General features: G+C 41.6%; 1 protein-coding gene across 6 annotated transcripts in view; it reads right to left on the minus strand.

The window, feature by feature from the left end:
• MSRA (methionine sulfoxide reductase A) overlaps positions 1-27,299 on the minus strand; it is a 384,072-nt gene that overhangs the window by 108,784 nt on the left and 247,989 nt on the right. For 5 of the 6 annotated variants that reach the window (XM_090288997.1, XM_090289000.1, XM_090289001.1 and 2 more), the window contains exon 4: positions 13,339-13,443. The exons of the other annotated variant lie outside the window; for it this stretch is intronic. In XM_090288997.1, the coding sequence (XP_090145123.1) occupies positions 13,339-13,443 (105 nt within the window). The remainder of the gene's footprint in view (positions 1-13,338; positions 13,444-27,299) is intronic. 6 annotated transcript variants of the gene reach the window in all.

Consider the following 27,299-nt stretch of genomic DNA (forward strand, 5'->3'; position numbering starts at 1 on the left):
ACTCAGATTGATATTATGGACTTGGATTTTTGAAGTTTTGCTTTCACACTTAGGTCTTTAATATACTTGGAGTTGGCTTTTATATATGGCTTGAGGTAGAAGCCAACTTACTGTTTCCCCATGTAAAAATCCAAATCACCTTATCATTGTTTATTAAAAACTCATTTTTTCCCCAGGTCACTGAAATACTGTCATATCTGTATAGGTGTGGGTCTTTTTCTGTATTCTCTACTCCAGTGCATTGGTCTAGTCATCTGTCTCTACATCAAATTCACACTGCTTTAATAATTTTTGCTTTGTAATACATCTTGATATCTAGAAGAATAAGTCCTTCCATTCTCTTGTTCTTATGCAAGAATATCTGCCTTTCTTGAACTTTTGAATTTCCATATAAACATAAGAATCAGCTTTGAAGACCCACAAAATAAATAACAAAAACAAAAACTGTTGGGATTCATGAACAAACTGTGTATTCATTCATTTGGGTTTGCACCGAATTTATAAAACAATCTGGAGAGAACTGACATCTTTACAAACCATAATCAAGACTCAATATTGGATCTTCCAGCTGCTCCACCACTAAGCTAGTGCCATCTTTTGTAGAGTATTTGTAGCACTCTACTTCCAGGTACCAATTCCTGGTAAATAACTAAACCTTGGAATTCTAATGGCTTAAGTTACTAGTTTATTTCTTGATTATGCAAAATCCAATCTGTAAAAAAGAAGGTGGAAATGGTTCTGTTTCATGAACTCTTGAAAGGCTTTGGTTGATGGAAGCTATCTTCAAGATGCTACTTGAAACGTCTGACATGGCATCCACATTTAGTTGGCAGACAGATGAAGAAAGAAGTTCAAAGATCATACAGGGGGTATTTATTGGCCAGACCTGTAAGTATTATATGTCATTTCTTCTCACATTCCATTGGCAAACACTAAATTACATGGCTAATACAAGGAAGGATGGGAAATGTTGGCCAGGTGAGAAAGGTAAACATATATGACATATTTTTTCAGTCATTATACATTTTAGTTCTTTTTTTCACTCACTGAATGAGACAGGAACCATAGTACAATACTGATTAGAAGTTGTAATGGCATCATTGGAGTTTCTCAGTGTTTCTTTGATAATTATAATGATTGTTGTAGGAATTTGTATATGCTATTTATCAGATTAAGAAAGTCACTTTTAGCCCTGCCTGGTGTGGCTCAGTGGACTGAATGCCAGCCTGCAAACCATATGGTCACTGGTTCAATTCCCAGTCAGGGCACATGCTGGGGTTGCGGGCCATGTCCCTGGTTGGGGGCGTGCAGGAGGCAACCACACATTGATGTTTCTCTCCATCTCTTTCTCCCTCCTTTCCCCTCTCTAAAAATAAACAAATAAAATCTTTAAAAAAAGAAGGTCACTTTTATATTTATATTTTTAAATCATTTATGAACATATAATTGTAGTAAATACCTTTTCTGCACCGATTTTGATAACCATATGGGTTTTTTCTTTTAATCTGCTAATGTGGTGAATTACATTAGCTGATATTAAATGCTAAAAACCATGTTGCATTTCTTGGAGGAACCTAAATTTGTCATGATGTATTATACTTACTACATATCACTAAATTCAGTTTGCTAATACTTTTGTTTAAAATTTCTGCATATATGTTCATGAGTGAAGTTGAACAATAATTTTATTTTCTTATATCCTTAGGTTTTAGTATCAAGATTCTGTAAGAATTATAAGATGACTTGTGTCTTTCTTTAGTCTCTAAAAGGGTTTGTGGAAGATTGCAATTATTTCTTCTTTCGATGTTGGTAGAAGTCACTGATGAAGCCATCTGAACTTAGAGGGTTTTCTATGAGAAGCTTTTTAACTATTGATTCAATTTCAATTGATTATAGGCCTATCTAATTTTATTAAGGTCCTATTTTTTAAATTTTGTTTTATCTAACTTTTCAAACTTATTGATATAAAGTTGCCTATCTGTAGTAATATTCCATTTTTTAATTCCTGATATTGGGTATTTGTGCCTTCTCATTTTTATCCTTGATCCACGTACCAAGGTTTTATCAATCTTGTAAGCCATTTTGAAATATCAATTTTTGGTTTAATTGATCCTCTCTACTACACATTTACTTTCCATTTCATTTATTTATACTCTTTATTATTTTCTTCTTCTTCATTGCTTGATTTATTTTGTTACTGATTTTCTAAGTTATTGAGATAGATGTTTAGCTCAGTCTTTCTCCTCTACTTATGTATAAATTTAAGGCTCTATATTTCCCTCTAAGAACTGCTTTAGCCATGCCCTGTAAGGTTAGATATATCATATTTTCATTACCAGTCAGTTCAAAATATTTTCTAATTTCCATACTGACTTACCTTTGATTCATAAAATATTTAGAAAATTTCTCATTTTCTAACATAAAAGGGTTTCCTACATATCTTTTTGCTAGCACAATTGCACTATCATACATAATTGGAGATGTGTGTGGCATCAAACCCTTAAATCCTATAGCACTGGAAAGGCAAAGGAAAATGTTAAGTATAAGCTCTATAATATTATATGAGAGATGGATTTGAAAATGCAAATAGCACATTTGCAAATAGCAAAGAAACTATATGCAATATTAGCATAATTGCATTCTGGTAAGAGAAACATAAGCACTATGATTTTAGTCCCTTTGCAACACACTGAGACATTATGGCCTAGTATTATGTTCCATGCATGATTAAGAACATGTAGGGTGTTTAATATATGTACAGAGGTCAAGTATTTTAATTATGTTAGTCACCACCTTTACACCCTTAATAAGGCCCCCAAATTCAACTTTTCTGGGATTGGCAAATTCCCTAGAACAGTGGTATTTTAGTCCTCTGCTTACCTGTCTGGCAAATTTAACCTCGCAATTCCATATGATGTCAGCAATTTGATGTGACATGTTTAATATGCTTTTATATCTAATACAACATTTTCAGTTGCTTTAGATGAGAAAGTAGATCTAAATAACCTAGCTTGCCATTTCCAGCATCTGGAAGTTCTAGTTCCTGCTGATGTGACCAGATCTGATTTTGCTCTAATTTAGTGTTGTTTTGTGTGAAGTAATGCAATTCTTCTGACTTCATGTCTTTTTATTGATTTCATATCATTTCAGCAATTTGTTTAAATTTTAAACAACCTAATCATTCCTATCTAAAATAAGTGGAATTCTTCCCAGCTGAAAGTTTTCAAAAGCCTATTTGAACTTCATCTTGAAAAATCCTTAACAGGATTACAAAATTTTAATGGACACTACAAGGAGCTTATGAGGATAGAAACTCTGCTGATAATGGGCTACTGTTTCCAGTCATGGGGTGTTGTGTTTTCTATTGGCTAATGGCGTTGTGTAACAACTTGGGATCATGCACTACAGATGGAAAGAATACCAGGTTTAGAATTGTGCCCTGAGATCCAAATCCCAGCTCTGTCCCAAAATGTACTAACTGGTTCATGGCAACTCACTTCACTCCTCTGAGCCTGTTTGTTCATCTGTAAAATGGGTCTAAGGGCACGTACTCACAGGTTACTTTATGAATCAAATGGGGTCACATGAATGTAAGCACCTGGCACCATGCCCAGCCCAGAGAAAGACCCAGTAGGGAGGGGTCTTTCATTTAGTTTGGAGGCACCAAACCCTTAAACCCTTATAGCACTAGAAAGGCAAAGGAAAAATGTTAATATAAGCCCTTCAGTATTATATGAAAGAGGGATTTGAAAGTGCAAATAGCACATTTGCAAATAGCAAAGAAACTATGTATGTATGATAATGTTATACAAGCAAAAGTGCAACTGTAAGAACAATTAATAAAGATAAATATCAGTTAAATTCTTTGTTTCATTTTTTTCTGTTTCTGAAATTCTTAAAAGAATGAAGTCCTTTTCTGAATTCCTAATGCTGGGTTTGGGTTGTTTTTGCATTTTATATGTGTGCAGCTGTTCCTCCACTATAACTATGCACATCTGCTCATTAGCAATACAATATAATTTCTACTGTCTAATTATTTGCAGATGATAGATTCCTTGTACATGGTCTAAAAAAAAAAAAAGAGTCCTTCAAAACTGGTGACTTATTTAAAAAACTAACTTAAAGGGGTCAGCACAACAAAGTTCAGATATTAATTTGGCAAGTTCAAATACATGAACACCACTCTTAATTGCCAACTTGATGAGAAACAGAAGGAAAATAGGGTTTTTCTCTCTCTAATTAATGTTTCCCAGTAGACAGCGGGGCGGGGAGGGGTTCACTCCTTTCACTGTGCATCTGGAAAGAGGTTATGAAGCAAACCTGCTCGAGATGGAATGCACCAACCCACCCCTGATTCTCTGGGGGCCTTGTAAGAACAACCCACCTAAAGTGATGCTTCATGAGGAGTGGGAAGCGTGAGATGTGGAATCAAGGAGCACTGGATGGAGAAGAGCCCTTGGGGATCTCTAGTTCCAACCAAAGGCTGCGGAGCCTCATGAATCCCCTACTCATAGATCTGAGGGCTAAGGCAGCAGGCCAGGTGTGTGGTCTTGGGGCCCCATGAAACAACACCATAGATAGCATGGCCCACTGGGCAAGGCAGACAAAGCTTTTCGAGGACAACTAGGAGCTCACTGTGGGAGGGTTTGGGGGGGGTATGTGAGGCAAAGAGATACTAAGAAGTGGACTGAGGATGAAGAGTATAAACCACATATAGGATGGTCAGAAGTATTGAGAACATGTGCTGGGGAAGAATAATAGAGGGAAAAGTGGACAAATATTGGAGTTCAAGAAGGAGCAAGGCACGCTGGCTGGTGTGGCTCAATGGATTGAGCACCAGCCTGCGAACCAGGGGGTTGCTGGTTCCTTTCCCAGTCAGGGCACATGCCTCGGTTGCAGGCAGGTCCCCAGCTGGGAAGGCATGAGAGGCAACCACACATTGATGTTTCTCTCCCTCTTTTTCCCTCCCTTCCTCTCTCTCTAAAAATAAATAAATAAAACCTTAATAATAAAAATAAAAGAGAGGCCTTTAAAAAAAAAAAAAGAAGGAGTAAGTCAGATAAACAGGAGCTGGGTCCACAGCCCTTACATAGAACAAGTATAGCAGCTGTTACACTGCATGGGGTGCTTACACTCTGTCTGGTACTGGGCTCTGCCCAGCAGACTACGCTCCATCGTGCATCCTGACACACCCTTATGGGACAGGAACTGTTTTACTGATGGAGAAACGGAGATTCACGCATTAATTTTTCAGTGAGAAAATATTTAACATGAAGCTTACTTCCTAGAAGAGGAGACAGCTAATAAACAAGTAAGCAGACAAATCATTCTACCTCATAATAAGTGTTAGGAAGGAAGGAGATTGAGGTGATAGAGAAACCTGGGAGTAGGGGCTGGGGAGGACCCCTTTAGTTAGGAAGGGTCAGGGAAGACCTCTCTGAGGACACAGCACTTTAAGCCAAAGAAAAGGGAGGAGCCAGTCATGCCAAGAGCTGTGGGCAGATTGAACAGTAGATACAGGCCTCAAGGCAAGAAAATGTTTGTGTCTTCTAGGAATGGAGTGAACAAAGGCCACAGTGACAGAAATGTAGTGAAGGCCAGGGGTTAAAAAGAGTGGCATGAGCTGAAGCTGGTGATATAGGCACCAATCAGCTAATCCCTGGCCATGCTGACCACTGGAAAATCTGTATTATAATCCCAAAGAGAATGGGCCACCAGCTCTGTGCTTTAAGCAGGAGAGGACATACTTTGCTTTGTGTTTTTAACAGGTCATTATGGAGAATGGATTGAGAAAGGGCAAGGCAGGTCAGGTAGGAGCTACTGTAGCAGTCAGATGAGAAACAATGACAGATAGGACCCAGTGGTCAGGTAGAAATAGAGTGAAACAAGACTTGGCGAGGTTGCGTAACTTTCCCAGGCCACATGGCTAGTATGTGGAAGCCCTGATTAAAGCCATATTGCCTCTAACTCCAGAGTCCATAATCTTAGTAGATTTCATTAAAAATGTTTTAATTAGGGGAACATTTTAATTAAGATCTTCAGAGGAGTGACTGGGCGTTCATCACCCGCTTAGAGTTGAAGGTTATTTTAGTAAGGATAGAGGTTCCTCTGTTGCAGAAAAGAAAGGAAAAAAAAAAAAAAAGGCCTAAAATAAACCAAAATAACAGGAGCTTAAAGAAGACAGTTTTTGTGTAGAGTACAGCCTGGGATGGTTAACTCTGGAGCCTTCTATCTTGTATCTTCTATCCTCTATCTCCTCAGCTGTAAGGGTAAGGCCCTGATCTCTGGGGTCCAGACAGCTCACCAGTACAACCACAGGCAACTTGTGGGAAGGGAGGAGGAGGAAGAGAACATTCCTTCCTCTCAGAGCACATAACCCAGAAGTTAGAGACCATTACTTACATTCATGCCCACAGAGTCAGAATTTTGACACATGGCTAATACCTAGCCATAAAGATTCTGGAAATTTAGTTGTTATTGGTAGATGCAGATCCAGCTAAAATTCCAATACAGAAGTAGGGAAACTGAAATGGGTTCAATGAGTAGTCTCAGCCAGAGGCCTCTGGAGAAAGTCCATTGCTCCTTCAGGAGTGCACTGAGCAGTCCCCCACCTTTGGCCAGTCCCTTGGGAAGGCGTGGAGTTCTATAAGAGGCCCAAAATCCAACTGTACAGCAGGTTTGGTCTAGAAGCTGTAGAACACGTTATGTGTATAAAAATTTCCATTTTTCAGAGGTATGTGACATTGTGTTGGTTTATAAAATAGGCATTCAGTTTAAAGTATGATTAAATTCATAGTAGCATTTTAATATATTTGCTTTAAAAAAGATACTAAGAGCCCAACTATATCACAGGGAGATCCGTGTAAACAGTTATCCTCAGAAGAGGTCCCCAGTCAGGAAGCTTGGACCACTCTGGTGCAGGGGAAAGAAAATAGGCTTGAGCTTTATTATACAGGGCTGGGTCCATCAGTATCAAGCAAGTTGTTTGGAACCTTTTTGGAACCTCTTTTGGTCTTCTGAAACCTCAATTCTTCTCTTCTATTAAATAAAGACAATGAACCCCACTTCAAAAGGTTATGGTAAGGATGAAATGGAAGGATAATATAAAGGATAGATAGTAACACTGGTCCATAAAAGGTGCTTAATTAATGTTGTGATCCTTTCCCCCAGGATGGAGGACAGTGAAACAGGTTGGAATTGAGAAGTCAGATTCATGGAATCAAGTGAGACAAAGCTGAAGGCACTACATTGTGCACTTGTGCACCTGTGGCTTGGCCCAAGGCACACTCTGTGCCCTGTAGCCTCATGCAGGAAAAGGAGGACTGAAACAGGTTCAGGATGAATAAGAGTCTTGGCCAAGGTTGTAAGGTTGGGAAGTGGTCCAGCTGGGGCCAGAATCCAAATATAAATCCCAGGCTCTGCCACGTTGCCTGGAGAGCAGGGGAGTTTGGGGGCCCCAAGGTCCGGAATGGGCATGCTCCCGTCTATTCTTAAAACCCTGGAGGAACTTTATTTCTCCCACGAATAGGAAAAAAAGACAGAATAGGACACATTAGCTTAAAGAGCACTATCTGAACACTTCAGCAAAAGTACAGGTTTTGTGGTAATTGGTAAGGTAAGAGAAAAGTCTACCCCGTTTACTGGCCAAATGTATAATGATGCTATTAGGTCTGTTACTTCACATGACACTGATCTACTGAGTGGCACTCTCTCAGGACTCACTGCAGATTGGCTGCAAAATAAGATGTCTCTGGCCCCACCCTCTCTTTAAAAGTCTACACTTTCTAATAGCTCTCTTACCAACTTTGCTCCCTTCAAAAGGGCAGACCACGGAGACTTCCTTCTTCCCATCAGGACAGATACCGTGAGAGCTACTTTCGGTACCTTGAAGTGGTGAAAACATGCAGGATATTCTCTGTCTAGTCTATTCCATGAAGATCTGATTTAATAAAGCAGACTTTAATTAAGCTTAAATTCCTGCTGTTTCTTCTATAGTAGACACTTGACATTAGCAAGAACCCCATATCTGCAAATATTCTAGGAGACTACCTCTCCCCCCCACATGAAGTAAATTATACCTAAAAAATTTAAGTGGCCCCTTCAAATCCCTAATGATTTTATAAACAAGGTACTAAAGTCTTTCAACATGCTCATTAAAGTACATTTCTCTTGATCATATTTCTGTGGAGAATCATGTGTTTCCTGGGCATATCTTCACATCAAAGGTCAATACCTTCTCAACTTTTACTCAAGTTTTGTCTTTCTGATGACAAGCAATTCTCCTATAGGCAAGAGTATTCCTCAAGCAGTTTTTAGGAATCACTCTCATTTCTGAAAAAGAACGTAAAAAGGGCTATTGCTTTGCAGACCAGAGTCTCTACCACATCCAATATAGGGCTTGCTGTCTTCTGAAACGCCTGTTTTCTGAGTAAGAGCAATACATCTTATATACCTCTATGCACCTCATCTGCTCACTAGGGGGTTCTTTTTTTCTGGGCCACTTGTCACTGGGAAACATGACAAGAGTCACCATGTGCCTTTAAGTAGAACATTGAGAAGCTGTGGTCAGATGGCCTAGTTCACGGGCAGTGCAGCTATCTCCAGGTGCATGGCCCATCATTCGGAGAGTGAGCTTCAGATTTTTATCTCAGAAATAGTATGAGTAATGACATGTTTCAGAACTTCAGGACTCCCTGGGAATGATGAATCCATTGATATCAGGGTTCTTCTGAGCTTATGTTTTTTACTTTTAATGTTCCAGTTTTAACATATACTTGTTTTAATGATTTCAGGTTAATATTTTGGTCTATGGTCTTATATGAATTTACCTGAATGCTCATTTGATCTCAGTATGTTGGGATTAAACTACCTTCTTCCTATAGGAATATAGTTTCCATGTGCATTAACCAAGAGGCTGGATACCACTGCTTATTCCAGACCTCTTAGTGATTTAGCACCACTTAGCAGAGTACCTAGATAACAGAGTCGTCGGCGGCGGCGGCGGCAGCCGTCCGTCTCGAGAGACGATGGTGTAGCTTCTTAAGAGTCTATCTGCACCGCCGAGAATGGCTGTGCAGTCCGACTCGGGAGTGACACGGTATCTGTCTCCTCCCGTGTTGAATCGACATCTTGCGATGACGCTGGAGTGTCCTCTCCAGTGAAGCTGAAGCTACAAAGCCTGGGCAGGGTGATATGGAGGGTCTGCTGTTGCCCATGCAGCAGACCCCCCCTCTCTTCGCAGCTGAAGGGTCCAAGGGAAAGACGGAATCAATACAGCTTGGCTTCAGGTGCGCCACAGGAGTTGCCAGTGTTGACTACAACGTCGAACCGCCTTAGGGACTCCGGCTCCGGATTTTCTGTTGGGGTTTACTCCCTTAGCCTTTCCCCTGAAGAGGTGTGCCGCAAGGCAGTGGAGGTTTTTTGGAGTCAGAGTTATCCTTCTCTGAGCTAACAGAGTAGAAACTAGATAAATGTCATTAATGAATGTATTTCGCAGTAATTTAGAAATTTTGGGAGTGGATATGGATTATGATACATTCTCAGAACATATATCCCAAATCTTAAACCCAATTCTTAATTGTGGATTACCAAGAAACCTCTTAGTCAAACCCCCACTCAGTATTGAGGAAACAATTTTTAGTGTCCTCCATTGCATGTCTAAGTCAATGGTGAAACAGTTAACCACATGGCTTTAGAACTGATTTGTAGAGCCAAGTAACATAGTAAACTAACAGTTACTGAATATAATGAACACAATGATTAAGCTGAATAAGGGGATTATTCAGGATTTTAGTTATTGAAAGCAACAGGAACCCAACAAACTAGCTTAAGTTAAAAAAAAAAAAAAAAAAGGAGAATACCCAGTAACTCTGCTTGGAATGTTACAAGAAGAAGTCTCAGAATTGAAGCAAGAGCTGTATAGACATGAAGTCTCAGGGCCCCAGAGTTGCCTGAAGTTTCTTTCTTCCTGACACACATCTCTCAAGTGTCTCTGCTCTTCTTCCTCCCTTGCTTCTCCCATGGACAGACTCTTTCCGTACACTGTGCACCAGCACCTTCGAATCCCCAGCAAAGGGAGAACATTTTTTTTCTCTCATACAGGAGTCCGAGGGAAGGACTCTAACTGGTCCTGCTTGGGTTGCATGCCTATTCTTTGGATCAAACACTGTTGACAACAGAACAAGGTACTGTGATTGGCCAGAGCTAGGTCATGTGATCACTCAGTCTTTTTCCCAGAAGGGTCATGGGAAACCTTGTGAGGCAGATAAAATTGTTACCGTGGCCCATTACACTGAAATATTCAAAAAAGTAATTCTAATAATAATGTGGGAAGATCAAATATGTGATTTAATATGTGCAACTGTGTGTATCACATATTGCATCAGGCATTATTCTAAGCATGAGCAAACATATGAAAGCACAGAGAAACTCTCCTCCTACATGTATAATTTATCCAAATATCAGTGTAAAAAATGTCCCTCAACAATAAAATCCCATCATCCCTAAATCCCACCATTAACAATTCATCTTTTGACTTACAGAATTGAAGCTAAAGTTTAAACAGATGACCTCCGAAGTCTGTTCCAGTCTATGAACAACACCCCAGTTAGAATAAAAACACCTCTGGAAGAATAGTACACCAACCTAATATATGAGTGGACACCGTTATGGGCTACATTGTGTCTCCCTACTACCCACATTTATCATTTGAAGCCTTAACCTCCAGTACCTCAGACTGTAACCATATTTGGAGATGGTCTTTAAAGATTAAGGTTAAATGAGCTCATTTGGGCGGGCCCTAATTCAATCTGAGTCGTCGGCAGCCGTCTGTCTTGAGAGACGATGGTGTAGCTTCTTAAGAGTCTATCTGCACCGCCGAGAACGGTTGTGCAGTCCGACTCGGGAGTGACACGGTATCTGTCTCCTCCCGTGTTGAATCGACATCTTGCGATGACGCTGGAGTGTCCTCTCCAGTGAAGCTGAAGCTACAGAGCCTGGGCAGGGTGATATGGAGGGTCTGCTGTTGCCCATGCAGCAGACCCCCCCTCTCTTCGCAGCTGAAGGGTCCAAGGGAAAGACGGAGTCAATACAGCTTGGCTTCAGGTGCGCCGCAGGAGTTGCCGGTGTTGACTACAACGTCAAACCGCCTTAGGGACTCCGGCTCCGGATTTTCTGTCGGGGTTTACTCCCTTAGCCTTTCCCCTGAAGAGGTATGCCGCAAGGCAGCGGAGGTTTTTTGGAATCAGAGTTTTTCCTTCTCTGATGTACCCTGACTGGAAGATCGAACCAGCGACACTTAGCTCGCAGGCCAACGCTCAATCCACTGAGCCAAACTAGCCAGTGGTGTTGTTAAAAGAGGAGATTAGGACACAGGTACCACAGGAGAAGACCATGTGAAGACAAAGAGAAAAGACATCCATCTACAAGTCAGGGTAAAACCAACCCTGCCAACACCTTCCTCTCTGACTTTCAGCCTCCAGAACTGTACGAAAATAAGTTTCTGTTGGTAAACCACCCAGTCTTAGGTATTCTGTTATTGCAGCCCTAGCAAATTAACACAGATAATAAACCAAGAATTTCAAAAAGGACTAAGGCACCTTTTATGGTTCTTTTTTAAGGTAGAATCCCCCCCCCCCAAGATTCAGGGGCCAGTACTAGTTACCTAGTTAACAGAGGTGTACTGGTAAAAATATGATAAGGAGTTGTAAGGAGTTCAGAGAAAAGGGGATGACAGACAGACTTCATCCCTTTCAAAATTTTATCAGGGTTTAGCATAAGGTGATTCTATCAAAACATGGCATTATGGTTGGCATGGCCAAAGGGCTGATACCCAACCCTGTGGGCCTGTGGGGAGCCTGTCTCCTACGTGACCTCACGCTCCTGATATGTGTCTCCATTGAGAATTTGGGAGCTCTCAGCATCCTTCCCTGTCTCTTGACTTTGAGAGGCACATGGCTGAATGGCTGCTCCACTGGGTCAAAGGCTTATGAGCATGAGCTCCTAGCCATCACCTCTATGATGCTCACTAGCCAGAGCTTCTCGCTGAGCCAAGCCTGCCATTCTCATATGATATGACAGTAGTCTGGTGGTCCAAACTGGGCTGACACCTCATAGTATTCTTGCCCTATCAGTCCTCTACTGTCCCCATCCCATACCTCATTGCTCTCCCACCAGGGACTCAACCCTCATGTCAAACCAAACTTCACTGGAGTGGAAAACCCGTTCTTGACCTCCTTCCTAGGCCTTTACCCACCCTGGTGGATTTGCTTGGATCCTTGGTTGACCTGACCTGGTTCATTTATCCTTTTGCTTCTCTTGTCTTAGCTCTGACCTTTGCTCTTTGGCAAATCACTGGCATTGGGAGGTTCTCAGAACCATAACTTAGAACCTACCAACCTGTGCTGTTGAATCATATTAAGGTTCCACCACAAAGCACAGTGAGCATTTGGAAAAACACATCTATTCATCAGGAAATAGCCAACACGGCATACCCACAACACAAAAACCTGACACTAAAGGGAAATAGTTTTGTAGAACAGACTGATTGCTAAATGAACATGGTTTGTGAAAATCACATCTATTATATAGGACTTTTCACTTCATAAGCCTCATAATACCAGATCATCACACTGGCAAAGCAGTGCTTGCAAGACTGTTAGGATGAAATCTGGAAATTGCTCCATTATTGAATATTACAATGATATTGGCCAACATGGGGGTTTTGCTTATATGTACATTCAAATGAAATTTCTGGCCACCATTGTTTATAGCCCAAATATATTAATATCTCCATACAGCAAATTTCACAGAAAACAAATGAAATATTTAAATAACACAAGCATTGTGAATTCACTGAATACTGCATTTTACCTTTACGTTCTCTCTCTTTTTTTAATCATCCACCGACATTTCAAAAAAAAACAAAACCTGATAACGTCAAAAGATGAGAAAGGCTAAATTCAGGGACATAAAGGAACCATAAATCAGGAAAACTTCGGAGCTGCTAGAAAGACACTTTAATTTTGTAGACAAAAGACTGCATTAAGGAAGAATAATGCAATAATAAAGGTGAACGAATCTCTTTTGTCTGGTGTCTTTCTCTGTGGGAATTTTCCCACCCCTGACAGCTGTAAAGGGGGGAGGGGCACCAACTGTGGCTGTGCCTTTATTCTCTCACCCTTTTTCTCCCCAGCCCCTCCTCTTCTCCGTCAATAAATGTCTGCAATCATATTCTTGAGCTCCTGTGTGATTTCAAGGTTCATCTCTTCCATGCAGCTCAAACACTAATTATCCCAGCTGTAATTAGTAAGATAATTAAATACTGGCTCGCTCATCTACCTTGGGTCGGGTCATGATTCTCCCAGAAGACCTTGAGCAGTTCCTCAAAGCTGATGCGTTCAGGCTGGTACACCACACGAACTACTTCTGCGTGGCCAGTTTTTCCTTGAAAGAAGCAGAACGTACAACCAAAGTTCACCAACAACATCAATTTATGACATGTTATTTGTTTCAAAAAAAAAAAAACCCACTAGACCAAAGCTAAAATTCTTCCCTCTGAAGGAGGGGTGGGAGCATAACTGTACTTTAGCTGATGGTTTTGTTCTAAGTCTCTCTCACTGGTTCTTTTTCCCTAAAAGCATACAGTTGTCATCTTGCAGGCTTCCTGAGGATGACAACTTCATTGTGTTCTAACTTTTTGCTTTAATTTCACAAGAAAACAAACTCTGGTTTTCATTTTTCCAATTTCACCCTAGTGAAACCTTCTAGATCCACTCTGACATAGTGCTCGAGAATTGAAGCTCTGCAGTGGGGAATGAGCCAATTTATTTTTACCATTGCCCTGTGCTATATGCAGTAAGCTCAGCTGCAATACAGAGTGAGATGGTGCCAGACAGAGAAACCTGTGAAATGCAGACTTATAACTTGTTCATGTTAGATAAGTTCGTTAACGGAGGAACAATTTACTATGCTGTTAACACTGGGGCAAGGGTCAGGTTAATACACCCAGTGGGGCAATAGTACTTTCTCAGCCTAATTTGTGTCTGTGGTAAACAACCACTGTAGCAAACGTCTCTGTCTGGCACCCGCACCCATTCTCAAGGGTGGTGTCTGAGGTCCTGTGGATCAGTGAAGTGGATATTTGCAGTACCACTTACACCTATGGAATTCATGCCCTTCCTTATTTTATAGGGTTAGAACATACTAAATAATAGACCCCTCCATAGAGACATCATCTCTATACTTAAATTTGTTTTCCATTTCTCTTCGATCACCTTATGTGTAGTAAACAATTTAGCCTTGCCTAAAGAGATACCTGGCCCTTGCCTTGGCCTTTGGAAGGTAATCTACATCATACCTGATAAGAGTGTCCTTCTTTTGGATGGGGCCAACCACACCAAATGTCTGGCCACACAGTGCATCTTAGGGTAGGGCTGGCTATACCCAACAGTGTGTAAGGGCAGGGCTGGCTATGCCAGAAAGACCAACCACATGACTGAGGGTGGGGCTTTGGGTAACACAGGATAATTTTCCCTGGAGACTGAGTTAAATCCGTAGACAATCAATCAATCAATCAATCATGCCTATGTAATGAAGCCCCAATAAAAAGTCTGGACACCAAGGCTTGCATGAGCTTCCTGGTTGGCAATACTCTCTGCATACTGTCTAACACAGACACCAGGAAATAACACATTGACTGTGAGGGACGGGACACAGAAGCTTTGCATTGGAACCCTATGCAACTTCTACTTTGGTTGTTTTTTGTCTGTAACCTTTGCCTGTAATAAACTGTAACTATGAGAATAACAGCTCTCAGTGAGTTCTGTAAGTCCTAACAAATTATCGAACATCAGCGGTTTCAAAAATCCCTTGAACTTGCACCTCAGTTTGCAAAAGTGTTTTCATCTATGTTGGTGGTCTCACCTTAACTCTCACAACCATCTTATGGTGTAAGCAGAGAAGGTAGAAATCCCCATTTTACAAATGAAAAACTGAGATATGTATGTTAGATTTGCACAACGTCATATAGCTAGCAAATTGCTGGAATATAACCTGAAAAAAATACTTCTGACATCTTGTCTAGAATTCTGTCTAATACATCAAAGCAAAGAGGGTAAAATGAACATGAATACAGAAAATGAAAGAAATCTATTAATTAACTTTAACCTTTTTAATATTTACATTTATTTTTGATTGTAGGAATAATAATTTGCAAAATATATGAAGCTTAGAAAATGTGAAGAAGTATAAAAAAATAAAATAAAAATTACCTATATTTGTACCATATAAGTACTACCAATATTTTTTGTTCATCTTTTTTTGGATATGTACCAGATATGCACATACATGCACACACACACACACACAACATGTTGCCACATACAATTTTAATGTAACCACTGCATCATGCTTTACCCACTTACCAGCATATTGTATTTCCCCATATCACCAAAGTTTTTTTAAAATGGCATTTATAGTAGCTATATAAGACTCCAAAGAGGACTGTACTACTATTACTTATTCAATCATTCCTTGTCATTGGGCATTTAGACTGAATCCTATATTTATCTATGAGTGTAAATATTTTTTCACATTTCTGAGGTTGCCTCAAGCCATAGTTATATAAGTGGAATTTCTAAATCATTATATATAAACACTTTTAAGTTTCTCAATACCTAATGTCAAGCTGGCAATTTACTCCCCTGACTGGCAGCATATTTGTGAGCTAGTCTCAATCACTACTACAATGTTTTTGATCATTACCAATTTATAGCTAGAATATAGTATTCTATCATTTTATTTTCAATGAATTTAAATATTAGTGAGTTTAAAAAGTTATGCTTATTAATTTTCATTTCTTATTTGCTCTAATTTTTGTAATGTCTTTTTTATATTGGGTTGTTAATATTTTATTTTTACTTGGTCAGTGTACATAATTTTAACTCAAATACTATACTCATGTCAGTAAATATCTAAGCAGATTTAATGCTAACAGATGAAAAGGATAATTAGGAAATTATAGAAAGAAGATACATTGAGTATAATAATCATGTTATTGTAAAATCACTTTTGACCTACTTTAAAATATTACTATTTTGTGCTTTGAAACGTTTAAAGAAACAATTTAACTACATAAGAATTAAAACCCTCTGAATATTAAAAACAGCAACTATATGTTACCAACATGACAAATATATTTGGTAAGAAAGGCAGAGAAACCACACTAGAAGTAGGCAAAAGATGTAAATATTCAATACACATAGGAAGATATAAATGTAAATCAACACTAAAAATGTTGATATTTTTAGTGATAAAAGGAAATGCATTTTGAAATACCAACTCTTACTTACTGCATTTGGTAAAACATCTTAAAAGTCTGCCTAGCTTAGGAGGCGTCTATGAAGCTGGCACCCTTACTTGGCTGGTGGAGTGTAAATGGCTACACCCTTTTGAAACCCCACTGGCATATGTAGAAAAAGCCACAAAGATTAAGATTAATTCACCCTAAATGATCGAGGAAATATATCTCAAAGATATAACTCCAAACAATGAAAAAGTTTCATGCATACACAGAAAATTGACTCCATCATTATGACAATGGTGGGGCATTATAATAAATCCAAAAGTGAAACCAACAAGCAGAAACAAACTGGTATAGCCATAGGATGAAATACCATGTAACCATTAAAAAACAATGTCCTGACCCTAGTAAAAGTTACTTACTGAACACTGATTAAAAAGGTAGGCACTTTACCTACTTGATGTTCTTTAATTCTTACAACAAATATGCATATAACATAAAATTTACCACTTAACAATCTTTAAATGTATAACTCACCGGCCTTTAGTGCATTCACACTCTGCAATATCACTACTATCCATCCCCAGAACATTTTTTCATGTTGCAAAACTGAAACTGTATCCATTAAACACTAACTCCCCACTTTCTACCTGCTACAGCCCCAGGCACTCACCATTCTACTCCTCTCTCTTGAATTCAACTACCCTTAGTACTTCATACAAGTAGAACCATATAGTATTTGGGGGGGGGGGGGGGTGACTGGCTTATTTCACTTAGCACAGCGATTTTCAACCATTTTCATTTCACAGCACACATAAACTAATTACTAAAATTCTGGGGCACACCAAAACATACATCATATTTTTGGCCGAGCTGACATTCACACCGGATGGCTATTGTTGTGTTGGCTGTTGTCATTTTTTAATTTGATAATCTAAGGGAAAAGAGGTCAGTGCCCCTGACTAATTAATAGTCAGGTATTGCATGTTTTAAAAATTCTTGTAGCACACCAGCTGAAAATTCCTGACTTAGCATAATGTCTTCGAGGTTCATTCATGTTGAAGCATATGTCAGAATTTCCTTCCTTTTCAAAGGCTAAATAATATTCCATTGGATGTATATACCACGTCTGGTTTATTCATCCATCAGTGGATACTTGGGTTGCTTCCACCTCTCAGCTATTGTGAATAAGGCTGTTATGAATGCGGTGTACAAATATCGTTCACAACTTTACAAGAGAGATGTGGTCCCCATTTTACATATGAGGAAACTAAGCCCTCTCCACAAGTTTTCTCATGCAATGTGTCACAGCAAGTAAGTGACAGGATCCAGTGAAGAGTCAATTGGTTTTAACAGGAGGTAAAGCTTGGGCTCATCCTATAACCCTAAGCCAGGCTCCTGAATGTGGACACCTGAAGTCACCAAGGGACAGAAAGTATCACATAGTCAGTGGCTCAAATGAGAAATCACAGTTGTGGTGTAATTGACATCAAGGCTGTCAAGATTGTTTTCCAAGATGAGGTTCCTCTCTTGTGGCAGCAATAAGGGGTCAGGAAAGACTTCCACTCCCCAGCAAACACCTTCAGACATCATCTGAGCACAGACATTATTTGCGGAGAGGTCTTAAAAAGTTTGGTTGTTTAAAAGAAACTATTACCATTAAAATTCAAGATCCATCTGCATTAACAAACAGTGTGGAAAAGCTATCATCAAATTCACCTTTAAGTTTCTTTATTTTATTTCTCCAAAGTACAAGAACCTGTGTAAAAATACACAGTGTAAATGATCAAAAGGATTAAGGGGCCAGAAACCACTTACAGAAATGCCCATGCCTCTAGGAACTCACCAATGTGCCAGGCTAATTTGATTCTCAAAACCAATCTGCAAATACTTTCTGGTGTTTCCAGAGATAAAAGGCTATATCTTATAAATACTTCAAGCTGTTTCTTCACATGACTTCGTGCAAATAGCATAATAGATGTGACGTGCAAATGTGCTTGTTAACAATTCACAGCAGCATAAGTGTTTTCACGTTGTTCAAAAACATCTTGAAAGGAAAAATGGAAAGGCTGAATGTCCTCCCTGAGCACTTCCCTGTGTCACCTCACCCACGGACAATAAAGGAAGGTGAAGGAATGGCGAGAGGTAGATTTGGGGCAGTCATTCCCCACAAGACAAGTCATCCCAGAAGAGACATAGGAGCGTGTACTAGGGGCAGAAAAACTGGGCATTCTGGAATCATCTACAGCTCTTTAGAAGCGAAGTCATCCATAGAACCAGGTGTTTTTAAAGAGATCTCCAAAATAAATCAGTCAAATTTTAAACTCCTATGTCACAGGTTTCTGTCCCATGGTGTGATGTTATCTTCAACTCTTCCAGGTTGGCATGAGTCATTGTTGCTGCATTAGGCTGGTGAGGAAGAAGAGAGAGCAGGTGGGTGGCCTACCCAGTAGGACTAGGCATGTGATCTGACATTAATAAATACATACAGATCAGAGGAATCTTTGTGCCGAACTTTTCTACCACTTATTTAGCCTTCACCTGGATGAGCATCCACACCGACCCAGCACTGCTCACCTGCCTGAGGACCGGTCCCCTAAATGCAATCATACTTATATGCTCTGCTCTGCCTCTTTGTCCCTAACCACTGAATTCTGGGTAAACCACACCGAATGTCTTAAAATGGACAGTTACCACCCAGAAAAAGGTGTTAAATGCAATTAGGGCAACTTCAATATTTTATTGTATGTGTCAACACTACATTTTATTTACTCATTAATTAATAAATATTTACTGAATGCCCACTAAGTTGCAGGGACTGTGTTAAGTGCTGGGGATTCAATGGTGATAAATGTTAATATAGTGATAACAAAAGACTCGCAGCATGGGTATTGCCTATAGTCTGGGTCTAGGTAAGAAAGAACTGTTTAAAGGAAAAGATCTGATCTATTTTATTTATCCTGCAGACAAGATGGCAGATAGAAGTGAACTATAGTTATTTTTCCACTAAATAATAACCATTTTTCAACTCCCCTCATCTTTCCCAGCCAACAAGACCCATCCAAACCATTAAACCAATCAAAGAGCACACAAAAAGATCCAAGTGTTTGAAGGGAAGAGGGAGAGAGGTGGAGGACTAATACTTCCCTTTTCCCATACAAATTCAAAACACTACTTTTCTCTTGCTAATTAACTACAAAAAGGTAAGATGTCAGCTCAGTTTCATCTCCAGCTCCTGCAGACAGAAAATGTGATTTCCAACAATGTACTCATTATAAAAAAAAGTCCTAATACATCAAAATTGGATGCCCTGTGGAGTTCATTATAGGATTTGAGGAGTGTCTATATTGTCATTTTATCTTGGCTTTTTTCCTTTTGTCTCATCAGTCACTTAAAATGCCCAAAGAGAAACACAAGCTTTAAAAAGCATACTATTGATTGAAAAGTAGAATACAGTTAGGGTAATTGTAATTTTTTTCTTTTTGGTCCACCACAGGGAGACATAGTGGGGAATTTATAATGCTCTGATGTATATTTAATATGGACACATCCTTCAGAGATTATTCTCTCAGAGGAGTGCTATAAGCACAGTTGAGTACTTCATCAAGAAAATTCCTCAAGAAAACAATAAACTACAACCGTTACTTTATGCTACTAGAGGCTTTTTACTGCTGCAAAGTTAACTAGTAGGTAAATTGGTCTAGAAGTGAGCAGCTCACTAGTTTCTGTATCCTACCTGCTGATCACAGAGGCTGGCCTTCATGCCCTTCAAGCTGTTCTTTTTATTTTTTTCAGAACATGAAGTGTATGAAAGGATCCATGTGGTTGGGTTGATCAGTGCCTATTTCCTACACCAGCACTAGTTCTCATACTACCATGAGATAGGCAGGCATTATATTAGCAAAACTAACCTGTCAAGTAGTGAATCATGGTGCCCTTGTAGCCAAGAAAACAAACACAGTCTTATTAAATGGCCTGGTTAAAATTTAAAAGGGTATTGCACACTGAGAAAGTACAATTCTTTGATGTTGTTAAATTATACTACCAAGTCCAAAATTGAGTCTTGCTTGTATCTTGTTTTCAGGGGCTATACAAGATGAGTGAATCCCAACTCTATGCCTTAGAATGACTCATGAAACTTTAAAAAATGCACCTCTCACTCTGTCCACACTGGGATTCTGATACAGGGGATCTGGGGCCAGTCCTGGGCATATGTAAGTTCACAAAGCTTGAAGGGTGCTTTTGATGCAAAGTTGGGAGAGGAAACCATGAGATTAGGCATTTGATAAACACAACTATATCAAGGAAGAGAAGCCAGACCAGATTTTTTTTTTTTTAAACCAGAGCTCGGGATTATAAGGTACTCAGAAAGTCATCTAGCGGAATGCCACATTGTTTCACCCCACTGTGACATCCAGATGACCATCTCAAGTGATAGGATACATGCTACTTCACAAAGCAATTCATGCTATTGTCGGGTACCCCAACTGCTGGAATGTGCCACCTTTACTGTCTCAAATCCACCCTTTCTACTTGTCCAGGCTGTGCCTTTGGGGTCTACTCACTCCACAATGACTCCCAAGCAGGCTAAAGGTATGGAACATCATGGGCCACATAAATGGACACTGACTTTGAAGTCAGAAGAGCTATCTATATTTGAGGGCATAATCTTCCATAGAAGCCACTTCAGTTCTCTTAGTCAAAGACACTCACCTGTAAGATGGGGATACGAATATCTGTCCTACCAATCTTAGAGTATGGCAGAGAGTATTAATTAACAGACATAAAAAGGGAAAGTACTTGGGAACTTACTACTAGTAATCAAATCTATGATATCAGTACTAGTCTTTCCATATCCATATGCTACTAATGATAAGCCATGCCATAATGACAAGCCAGACGCTTTCAAATATTTAGGATGCAGGTGAATACAAACAGAACTATATGGACTGCTCTTCAAGTGAAAATGGGTTTCTTTCGGTAAACTGTCAAGGGCAGGTTTTCCTAAAAACACATGTGCTACAAATCAGACAGAAAAGACAGCGAGAGGACCCCTGGAATCATGAGAGCAAAAGGGGTCTTTAAAACCAAATCAGGACTTCCAGCCAAGATGGAGGCCAAGACAGACACACTGTGTCTCCCTCCACAACTAAGAAGAATAAAACTACCTCAAAACTAGAGACAGCCAGAAGTTCCAGAAAATCAAGCTGCATGGAAGTCCAGCAAACAAAGATATAAAGAAGAAATACTCATCCGACAGGTAGGAGGGGCGAAGCCAAGGTGGAAAGGATGCGGTGTGGTGGCAGAAGCAGTGGTGGCAGTGGCAGACTGGCAGAAAGCACAGTCAAATATTTAAAAGAGTCAAGAGGGTCACCTGGGAAGCACTCCCAGCACCAGACTGGACCGTGCAGCTTGCAGTTCCAGTGCCAGGGACAATAGAGCCTCATTGCTTCTGACTGCAAACCAGTGGGTGTTGCGGCAGAGGCAGAAACTGCCAGTCTCTCAGTAGAGTCCACTTGTTTAAAGGGCCCCATGGTCCTAGAACGTCCGCAGACCCACCCACTCTGGGAACGATGACCAGGGCAACAGCTAAAGAGGTGCCAGGTCCATATGGAAGTGGGAAAGGTACCTGGAAGAGGGGCAAGTGCTGAGCAGGCAACATTGTTCTCTCTCGGGCCCCTCCCCTAAACACAGTGCCACAACGTGGTCAAACAGGTTGCCTTGTACTAACGAATACCTAAGGCTCCGCCCCTTACAATGTAACAGGTGAGACAGCTCTACCTAAGACACAGAGGAAAACAAACACAGGCACCTGTCAAGATGAGGAGACAGAGAAGTGTGGCCCAAAAGAGGGAATGGATCAAGGTTTCAGTGAGAGAACTCAGTGATGAGGAGATAGCCAACCTAACAGATGCAGAGTTCAAAACATTGATGATAAAGATGCTTACAGACTTGACAGATATGCTTAAGTATGGCAAACACATAAGGGAAGAAGTGAAGGCTACACTAAATGAAACAAAGAAAAATACACACAAAACCAATGGTGAAAAAAAGGAATCCGGGGTTCAAATCAATGATTTGAAATATAAGGAAGAAAAAAACAGTCAACCCGTACAGAATGAGAAAACAAGAATTGAAATAAAAAAATGAGGAGAGGCTTAGGAACCTCTAGGACAACTTTAAACACGCAACATCCAAATCATAGGGGTGCCAGCAGGAGAAGAAGAAGAGCAAGAAATCGAAAGCTTATGTGAAAAAATAATGAAGAAAAACTTTCCAAATTTGGTGAAGGAAATAGACACACAAGTCCAGGAAGCACAGAGAGTCCCAAACAAGCTAGACTCAAAGAGTATCATACTAAGACACATTATAATTAAAATGCCAAAGGTAAAAGATAAAGAAAGAATCTTAAAAGCAGCAAGAGAAAAGCAGAGAGTTACCTATAAAGGGGTGCCTATATCTATCAGCCTATTTCTCAAAAGAAACTTTGCAGGCAAGAAGGGACTGGCAGGAAGTATTCAAGGTGATGAAAAGCAAGGACCTACAACCAAGACTACTCTATTCAGCAAAGCTATCATTTAGAATGGAAGGACAGATGAAGTGCTTCCCAGACAAGGTAAAGCTAAAGGAGTTCATCATCACCAAGCCATTATTATATGAAATGTCAAAGGGACTTACTTAAGAAAAAGAAGGTTATGAACATTAAAATGACAACAAACTCACAACTATCAACAACTGAGCCTATAAAACTAAAAATAAAAACAAAAACAAACCAAGTAAACCAGAATAGGAACAGAATCATAGGTATGGGGATCATTTTGAGAGTTCTCACTGTCAGGGGGAAGGGGGAAGAAATGGGGAAATTGTGCAGGGACTAAGAAGCATAATTGGTTGGTAGAAAATAGACAGGGGGAAGTTAAGAATAATATAGGAAAGGGTGAAGCCAAAGAACTTATATGCATGACCCATGGACATGAACTAAGGTTGGGGGGGATTACTGGAGGGAAGGGGAGTACTGGGAAGAGGGGAGCAAAGGGAAAAGAAATTGGGATAACTGTAACAACATAATCAATAAAATATACTTAAAAAAAAAAGCCAAATCAGACGTTTTCTCATATTCTTTAAAAACGGTTTGTGTCTCTTAATAATGCGGATGAGGAAAGGCAATGCTATGGAAGCTCATCATTGCCAACACTGTGGCTGCTTATACAGAACTTCCAGAAGAGGCACTTTAAGTCATCCAAAGATATTAATGGCTTATTTATTTGGTGCATGAATCACATTACAGTTGCTTTTTAAGTGTAAGTGGTAGTAGCATATTCTCCCAATTTGCATGGTACATTATTTATAAATAAACAGAATTGATTTGGCAGGATCATCAAGAAGGCATGGCTCTGACTTATTTAGACATCTAAATTCATTAACAATCAATATAATTTTATGGTTAGTTTAAATATTTTTGAGAAGAATGGAACTATGAACCAAGCATTTAGATTTGTGTATAGCTTAGCCTGCAAACCGAAATACTATTGGTGGTCTGGGAGAAGTCTTGGCTTTGCCTACCATTGTCCCTTCTCCCCCAGATTGATCCAACAGTCTTATCTTGAAAGCATGTCAAAAAGATGAGCAACCAAGGTTTAATCTTAATTTTACAACTGATTATGTAAATATAAAATAGAAACTCTTAAAATATCAGTTAATTCTACAATTTTAGTTAAATATAGTCTAATTCAGGCATTCTCAGAGGGATGATATCACTCCAAGGGTGGGAGGTATTGGCTCTTGGTGGACAAATAATCTTACATATCAAAATGGAGTGGCCTCCAAAAAGGCCACCATATATCGTCGTCGTCATCGTCGTCGGCAGCCGTCCGTCTCGAGAGACGATGGCGTAGCTTCTTGAGAGTCTATCTGCACCGCCGAGAATGGCTGTGCAGTCCGACTCGGGAGTGACAATCCCTGCCACACTTGTTACAGGTGAAGGCAGATGGCCGTTGTTGCTGCTGTTGACGCTGCTTCCGCCTCGATCTTTTCTGGACCGCCTCCTCGTTGCGCGCAGCCTCTGCACGTGACGTACCTTGCCTGACCGCGAGCCTCCAGGCTAGGCGGTCGTCTGCTTGAACTTCCCATGTGTTGAGATTGATGGAGCATTGTGTCATGTCCTTTTTGCAGATGTCTTTGAACCGCAGTTTTGGGCGCCCTGTCATCCTCTTGCCTTCTGCTAGCTCGCCGTAGAGGAGGTCTTTGGGGATACGGCCTGCATCCATTCTTTTGACATGGCCGAGCCACCTGAGGCGTCTCTCGCTGAGAACTGCATGCAAACTGCTCATATTGGCTCGCTTCAGCACCTCGGTGTTGGGGACCTTATCCTGCCAGGCGACATGCAGGACGCGTCGCAGGCACCTCATGTGGAAGCTGTTGAGTTTCCTTTCGTGCCTTGCATAGGTGGTCCACGTCTCGCTGCCATAGAGGAGAGTGCTGAGTACGCAGGCTTGGTAGATGCGCAGTCTGGTTTTCTCAGTGAGGCTGGAATTGTTCCACGCTCGCCGGTTCAGTCTGGCCATAACTGTGGCTGCCCTGGCGATTCTCCGGTTGACCTCCAAGTCGACTGACAGAGAGCTCGAGATGGTGGACCCGAGGTAAGTGAAGTCGTTGACAACCTCCAGGGTGTACCCGTCGATGGTGATGCATGGGGGAGTCCCCGTGCCTTGAGCCATAACATTCGTCTTCGTCAGGCTGATGGCTAGTCCGAACTCCTTGCATGCGTGGGAAAGGCAAGTGACTAGCTGCTGGAGTCCCTCTTCGGAGTGTGATGTCAAAGCTGCGTCGTCGGCGAAGAGCATCTCACGGATGAGGACCTCTTTGACTTTGTTCTTGGCTCGTAGACGGGCCAGGTTGTAGAGCTTGCCATCGGATCTGGTGTGAATGAAGACACCCTCGCTGCAGTCCTTAAAGGCGTATTGGAGGAGCATGGAGAAGAAGATTCCGAACAGCGTAGGCGCGAGGACGCAGCCCTGCTTTACTCCGCTGCTGACTGGGAAGGCCTCAGAGGTTGCGCCGTTGTAGGACACCATGCTGTGCATGTTGTCGTGAAAGGACATGACCACAGCAAGCAGATGTGGTGGACAGCCAATCTTCCGTAGCAAGCTGAAGAGACCGCTTCGACTGACCAGATCAAACGCCTTCGTAAGGTCGATAAAGGCGAGGTAGAGTGGTTTATGCTGCTCGTGACACTTCTCCTGCAGCTGGCGTAGGGAGAAGATCATGTCCACTGTTGATCGGCCAGCTCTGAAGCCACACTGGGACTCTGGGTAGACGCGGGAAGCAAGGGTCTGCAGGCGGGCAAGAGCGACCCGGGCGAATACTTTGCCGACGACGCTGAGGAGAGAGATGCCCCGGTAGTTGTTGCAGTCGCTGCGGTCTCCTTTGTTCTTGTACATGGTGATAATGTTGGCGTCTCTCATATCCTGGGGGATGTAACCCTCCTTCCAGCAGAGACAGAGTAGATGGTGGAGCGGCTGTAGCAGGACTGGTTTCCCGCTCTTTAGGATTTCTGGAGGGATTCCGTCGCTTCCTGGTGCTTTCCCGCAAGCGAGGCGGTCGATGGCTTTGCCGAGCTCTGCCGCAGTAGGTGGGGTGTCTAGCTCCTCCATGACTGGTAGGTCTGGGATGGCGTTAAGAGCAGTGTCTGTTACGGTGTTCTTCGTTGTGTACAGCTCGAGGTAGTGCTTGGTCCACCGCTGCATTTGCTGTTCCTGGTCAGTGATGACCTCACCTGTCTTGGACTTAAGGGGGGCGATCTTGGAGGGGATTGGGCCTGTTGCCTTCTTGATACCCTCATACATTCCTCGTGCGTTGCCTATATCGGCGGCTTCCTGAATGCTTCTGCACAGGTTTAGCCAATAGGTGTTGGCACAGTGGCGGGCGGTCTTCTGGACTTTGTTCCTGGCAGCCCGTAGAGCTTGAAGTGTACTGGGAGTGGGCGTGATCTTGTAAGCCAGTAGGGCCTTCCTCTTAGCCTGGATCACGGGTTCCATTTCTTCCCAGTGAGCCTCGTACCAGTCAGCGTTCTTCCGCTCTTTCTTCCCGTAAGCAATAATGGCGGAGTTGTATATGGCGTCGCGGAGACGTGGCCAATTGGATTCGATAATGTCATCTGCCGCCACTCCCTCGCCGAGTGCATCTTCCATCTTGTTGATGAATTGCTGGGTCTTAACTGGGTTGCTGGCACAACTGGTGTTGATGCGTGGGCGACCCTTCATCTTGGAGTGGTGCAACCTCTTCGGCATTATGCGCACCTTGCTTACCACGAGGGCATGGTCCGTGTCGCAGTCTGCACTGTGGTAGCTGCGGGTGAGGAGGGTGCTGCCAATATCCGTTCTTCTGGTGATGACGAGGTCAAGCTGGTGCCAATGGCGGGAGCGGGGGTGCCTCCATGACACCTGGTGGATCTCTTTGCACTTGAAGAATGTGTTTGTCACGCACAGGCCGTGGTGACACGAAAGCTCAAGCAGTCGCTGACCATTCTCATTGATCTTTCCTCTCCCAAAGTTTCCAAGGCAGGTGGGCCAGACCATGTGGTCAGCTCCTACTCTTGCGTTGAAGTCTCCAAGGAGATAGAGAGCGTTACTTCTGGGGATCTTGGATAACGCTTCGTCCAGTGCATGGTAGAACTGTTCTTTCTCTTCGATGGTGGCGCAGAGGGTTGGGGCGTACGCGCTAAGAATGCTGACTGGGCCGAAAGTTGTTGACAATCGGAGGGTAAGTAATCTCTCTGTGCCTCCTGTGGGTGGCTCTATGGAGTTAACAAGCGTGTTCTTCACAGCGAACCCAACACCGTGCTGTCTTGGTTGGTCCGGAGACTTCCCTTGCCAGTAGAAGGTGTAGTTGGTTTCTCTGATAGTTCCATTGTCGGCCAACCGGGTCTCCTGTAGAGCCGCAATGTCGATGTTTAGTCGTGCCAGTTCCCTATCGATGACAGCGGTTTTCCTGGCACCCT

Source organism: Furipterus horrens, unplaced genomic scaffold (assembly GCF_987537825.1).
Source record: "Furipterus horrens unplaced genomic scaffold, mFurHor1.1.pri manual_scaffold_10, whole genome shotgun sequence".
NCBI lineage: Eukaryota > Metazoa > Chordata > Mammalia > Chiroptera > Furipteridae > Furipterus > Furipterus horrens.